The sequence below is a fragment of the Tupaia chinensis genome, unplaced genomic scaffold, assembly GCF_000334495.1.
Source record: "Tupaia chinensis unplaced genomic scaffold, TupChi_1.0 Scaffold000605_1, whole genome shotgun sequence".
NCBI lineage: Eukaryota > Metazoa > Chordata > Mammalia > Scandentia > Tupaiidae > Tupaia > Tupaia belangeri.
In genome coordinates this window covers 4,119,193-4,124,326 of record NW_006160123.1, presented here as the reverse complement: position 1 = coordinate 4,124,326, position 5,134 = coordinate 4,119,193, and the positions used below count along the sequence as shown (strand labels likewise).

The 5,134-nt window shown below is 53.4% G+C and overlaps 1 protein-coding gene across 1 annotated transcript in view; it reads left to right on the top strand.

The window, feature by feature from the left end:
• Positions 1 to 2,079: 2,079 nt before the first annotated feature.
• THBS1 (thrombospondin 1) overlaps positions 2,080 to 5,134 on the top strand; it is a gene marked incomplete in the record, with an annotated part of 16,547 nt that continues 13,492 nt past the window's right edge. The window contains 4 exon segments of the mRNA XM_027775835.1: positions 2,080 to 2,221; positions 2,958 to 3,053; positions 3,319 to 3,878; positions 4,729 to 4,804. Coding sequence (XP_027631636.1) covers positions 2,987 to 3,053; positions 3,319 to 3,878; positions 4,729 to 4,804 — 703 coding nt within the window.

Sequence of the window (5,134 nt, the reverse complement as noted above, 5' to 3'; positions counted from 1 at the left end):
ACCAAGTAGGCCAGAGGAGCTAGGGGCCATGGGTGCCCATCTGTCCAGGAACTGTCCCTACAGCCCCAGTATCATGAAGAACTAGTCTAACAAATGGAGAAAAATTGAGTTATTTATTTATTGTATTTAAATTTGGCTATTAAGCACACATGTGTGCTCACCAGAGCATGACAGTGACAGAAAGTGAGAAAACAAGCCTCTAGGTCCAGGACTCAAACCACAGTCAGCCATGTGGGAGTCCAGCGCCCTAACCACCACGCCACCTGCTGGCCCCACAAAATGGAAATTTTTTAAAAATCACTCCTCAAGGAACAAACTAGATGCTGAGAAAAGAACCGGAAGGAGAATGACATGTAAGGCTGCTGACTCCAGAATCTTCAGGTCTGTTTGGTGACTCATTGCCTATGACTTCCAGCACAAGAATCTGAATTGACTAATCATCCAATAGAGTTATTCCTGACCCTTAATATCTGAAATCCAGTAAACAAACGCGTGTCTTAGGAACATACTTGTCATCTTCTAGAGGCACTCGACGTACATATTGAATAACTAGAGAACATTCATTCCACAATACACACACACACACACAGAGGCAGGGTCACACAACACTCCTACACAAGAAAAGTGAAATCGCTGTTGGATGACTATAAGCTGCTGGCTGTTCCCAGCAGTCAGGAAGCCTGCCAGGCCCAAGTGTAAACATGGGAATGAACGCCAGGGGCTCCCCCTGGCCTGGCCTGAGATCCTTATTTGGTGAAGCTTCTACCTGCACCCAGGTCACAGGGCCAGCCTGTTTACAGGAGCACAACCCGGTAAGCGCTGGCTGCTGACGTCCCTAACCAGAGATGAATGGAATTCCAGGCAGCTGGAGTCATGCTGGCTTGGGACAGCGACTTGGAGACCAGACTTCCAATGACAGAAGCATTCGGCAGCAGCGCTCATGGCAACGTGTGCACCCACAGAAATGTTACCCACACCTCGGTTTCAGGAGCCGAAAAATGAAAAGAACGTTTAGGGAGGTAGAGGGGAAATAAAATAATAGGCAGAGAGTAATTTATTACTCTATAAGCCTGTTCTGTAAACAGTTTAAGGCCCTAAAGCCAGATGGTTGTGCACACTCTCCAACCAGGAGTCACGTTAAGAAGCACGAGTGGGCACAAAAACTGTTTTTCAAGACACAATTTCAATTATAGCTTGAGGGAACCCGAGAGGCGTAAGTTGCCCTAAAATTCCCCACTAGAAAGAAGCCGCCAGCCACGATCCCCTTTGATCAGAATACGCATGCCGCCCCCAAGCGGCAAGTCGTGGAAACTCTGTAGCCATTGGGAAGCGACTTTGTCGCGGACTTGGGCCGCCCGGCAGGAAAGTGTGCCCGACCGGCAGTGGGAAGGCGAGCTCTGCACCGCCCTGCTGGCGGGGGAGACGCAGCGCTCACCTCTTTTAGCGGGTCAGGCGGAGGGCAGGCGTGGGGCGAGTGCAGGGACCGGGCGTATAGAGGACGCGTGGCTCCCACCCCACCGGGAGGGATGAATGCTTGAGGATAGACAAGTACCCAAGAGCCAACTTCTTTAACGACTGGTGCTCTGAGTCCAATTTACCGCGGGCCTTTATTTTTATTTTTTAAATAAGAGAAAAAGAAAACGGGTTGTCTCCAAGCATCCACCTCTCAGCCATTAGCCATCGCCCAGGTATTCAAGGAGACCTGGTCTGCAAATCCTTTCAAGGGTCTTGAGTGGTCGCCAACGTCTGGTGGCTGGTCCCGGTGGCGTAAGAGCCAAGGGGCCGAGCCCGTATACGCCAAGGTGGCGTGGGCGGGCACCCTTTTTTCTGAGAAGTTCCAGGGCTCCTGTGTCCCGGCTCCTGCCTCCCCCTTCACTTTCTAGCTGGAAAGCTGCGCGCCAGGCAGCGAGGGGCGGAGGGAGGAACCTAGACTGCCCCCCTCTACCGCTTCCTCCGCCGCCGCCACCCATTGGCCAGAGGAAATGTGAGCGCCCCTTTAAAAGCGCGGGGCCCCCCCGCCTGTCCAGCCACTGCACCGGAGCGGGCCAGAAGTTGGGGTTTCTGCGAGCCCTGCCTGTCCAGCCACTGCACCGGAGCGGGCCAGAAGTTGGGGCTCCTGCGAGCCAGCCGGGCGCAAAACTCCGACTCGAGCCGCCCCAGCGCCTCTCCAGGACTAGGCGCCCGCCGTTGCTCCCTCGCCGCTGGGTACGCGTCCACACAGGTAAGAGGACAATGCTGCCCTGGTCATCCACCTCGAGCTCTAAGGCTTTAGCGGGTCAGAGCCACTGCACCGGAGCGGGCCAGAAGTTGGGGCTCCTGCGAGCCAGCCGGGCGCAAAACTCCGACTCGAGCCGCCCCAGCGCCTCTCCAGGACTAGGCGCCCGCCGTTGCTCCCTCGCCGCTGGGTACGCGTCCACACAGGTAAGAGGACAATGCTGCCCTGGTCATCCACCTCGAGCTCTAAGGCTTTAGCGGGTCAGAGAACGCGGATCCCATTCTTGCCCTCTTCCCATCCTGACCCTCCCAGCCGCCGGGGACTCTTCATGGGAAGGCTCCAGAGCCATCCTCTCCAGGCTTGGGGTTCACAAACCAGTCCGTCGGGACACCCCTTATTGTCCAGGTCCTCGCTAGGTCTCCATCAACCCTCTACTGTCCCGTGCTCTCCCTGCCCCCTTAAACTGCATCTGCTGGTCTTGCTGTTGGCCCTCCACCTCCCAAGGAGAGCCCTGGGGTGGTTAGTCCTGTGCCCCCCCACACACACCTGAAAGCCACAGTCCCCTCTCTCCTCCTTTTCTGTGCCATGCCCCCTGGAAAGTAAATCCTGCGGTCCCTCATTCCAGTAATGTGGGGTCTGGAGTGGTGGTCAGGGCCTTGGCCCCATGCCCAGCCCCCAGTCTTCACCCACCCTCCCTGCTTAGCAGGTCTCTGACCCTGAGCTCTTTTGCTTCTTGCTACAGGCTCCCTGCTGGGCAAGAACAGGTCCACCATGGGATTGGCCTGGGCTCTCGGAGTCCTGCTCCTGCTGCATGTGTGTGGCACCAACCGCATTCCAGGTGAGTCTGTGTGATAACCTTCAGGGGACGCATGATGAGGAGGGGCTGTCTACCCAGGTGTGCCCGTCCCAGGCTCTCCTCCCAGCTGTTTCTCCAGAGCCCTGACCCAGCATCACAATGAATCTTACCTTTGATCATGGTGTTCAGTTTTCAGTGGTTGCCAGGAGTATTCACCCTGTCCCCCTGATCCTACCCCACAGAGCTAAGCCCCCCCACCCTTGGCCTCCAGCCCAGAAAGTTCACTATGTCCTCTCCTGTCTGCCAGAGTCCGGGGGAGACAACAGCGTGTTTGACATTTTCGAGCTCATTGGGGCTGCCCGCAGAGGCTCTGGTCGCCGACTAGTGAAGGGCCTGGACACTTCCAGCCCAGCATTTCGCATTGAGGATGCCAACCTGATCCCCCCTGTGCCTGATGACAAGTTCCAAGACCTAGTGGATGCTGTGCGTGCAGAGAAAGGTTTCCTCTTCCTGGCTTCCCTGAGGCAGATGAAGAAGACCCGAGGCACACTGCTGGCCCTGGAGCGGAAAGACCACTCCGGCCAGGTCTTCAGCGTGGTCTCCAATGGCAAGGCGGCCACCCTGGACCTGAGTCTGACCGTGCAGGGGAAGCAGCATGTGGTGTCGGTGGAAGAAGCTCTCTTGGCCACCGGCCAGTGGAAGAGCATCACGCTGTTCGTGCAGGAAGACAGGGCCCAGCTGTACATCGACTGTGAGAAGATGGAGAATGCTGAGCTGGATGTCCCTATCCAAAGCATCTTCACCAGGGACCTGGCCAACATCGCCAGACTCCGCATCGCAAAAGGAGACGTCAATGACAATTTCCAGGTGAGGCCTCATCTCCTAGCCCTGGCCCATGGGGTGGTCTGCGAGCCACTTGACCTGCCACGAATCCTACAGGAAATACTGTCTTGTAAACTTAAAGCATCAGAATCACCTGGAGGGGCTGTGAAAACGCACACTGCTACACCCGCCTCCAGAGTTTCTGAGTCAGTAGGTCAGGGGTGGGGGCTGAGAATCTGTATTTCTAACAAGAACCAGGTGATGCTGATGTTCATTGCTGGCCTGGGGGCCGTACTTTGAAAACTACTCAAGGAAACAAGAAATGATTTTCCCTTAAGGACTTGTTCATGCTGTAGATACTCCTTCTGTTCTTCAGAAAAGTACCATTTATAATGCATTCCACCAAACTTAATATTGCTTGAAATGGATACTTTGTGTAGAGAGACTCAATACTACTCTGCTCTCTGACTCCTCACAGGGATGCTACCAGTCTCAAAAGATTATAGTCATGGCTACTTGCTGCTGCAGCTTCTGTCTTGCCTTTATTTCTAGGTTTTGTTGATTTTTCTTTGAACACCCACATTTAACTCTTTGACACTGGAAAGTGTCATCATATCCTCAGGGCTTGGTATCGGATTCCATTTCCTGTATACTGTAGGCGGATAACTGAATTCTTTGTAAAATACTGAAGGCTTGGCAGAGACACAACTAAGATTTTGAAGTTGTCTGGCAATGTATGTTGGTGTGTTATTTTGACACGATGATCTTTAAATGGGGCTCTTCTAAGCTTTTAGAACATATAGCGTCTGCTTTTCCTAGCATAAAGGGACAGTCTGTCCCCTACCCTCTTCCCACCCCTGACATTCTACAAGCAATCTCTGTCCTCTGCCAACAGGGGGTGCTGCAGAATGTGAGGTTTGTCTTTGGAACCACACCAGAAGACATACTCAGGAACAAAGGCTGCTCCAGCTGTGAGTACCCCTCTGTTTTAGGGCATTTGGGGGAGTCAGGAGGGAATTCCACCAAGAAGCTAAAATATTTTTAAGCAATACCAGTTGTGCAGAAATTATCCCTGGTAACATAGTTAAGTGGTGTAGAAATGTGACCTCAAAGGGTATTCCACACACAAGCACCCTCTCCACCTGCAGCCCTCTCCCAGATGGAATGTCTCTTAGCACTGTGACCTGGAGAGGCTGGCTGGAGAGGGCATCTGTGTGAAACTTTTCTGTTCCCTCTTTCATTTTGCTTTTTTTTTTTTTTTTTTTTTTCGAGCGTACAAATTTTCTCTTTCACCCTCTACT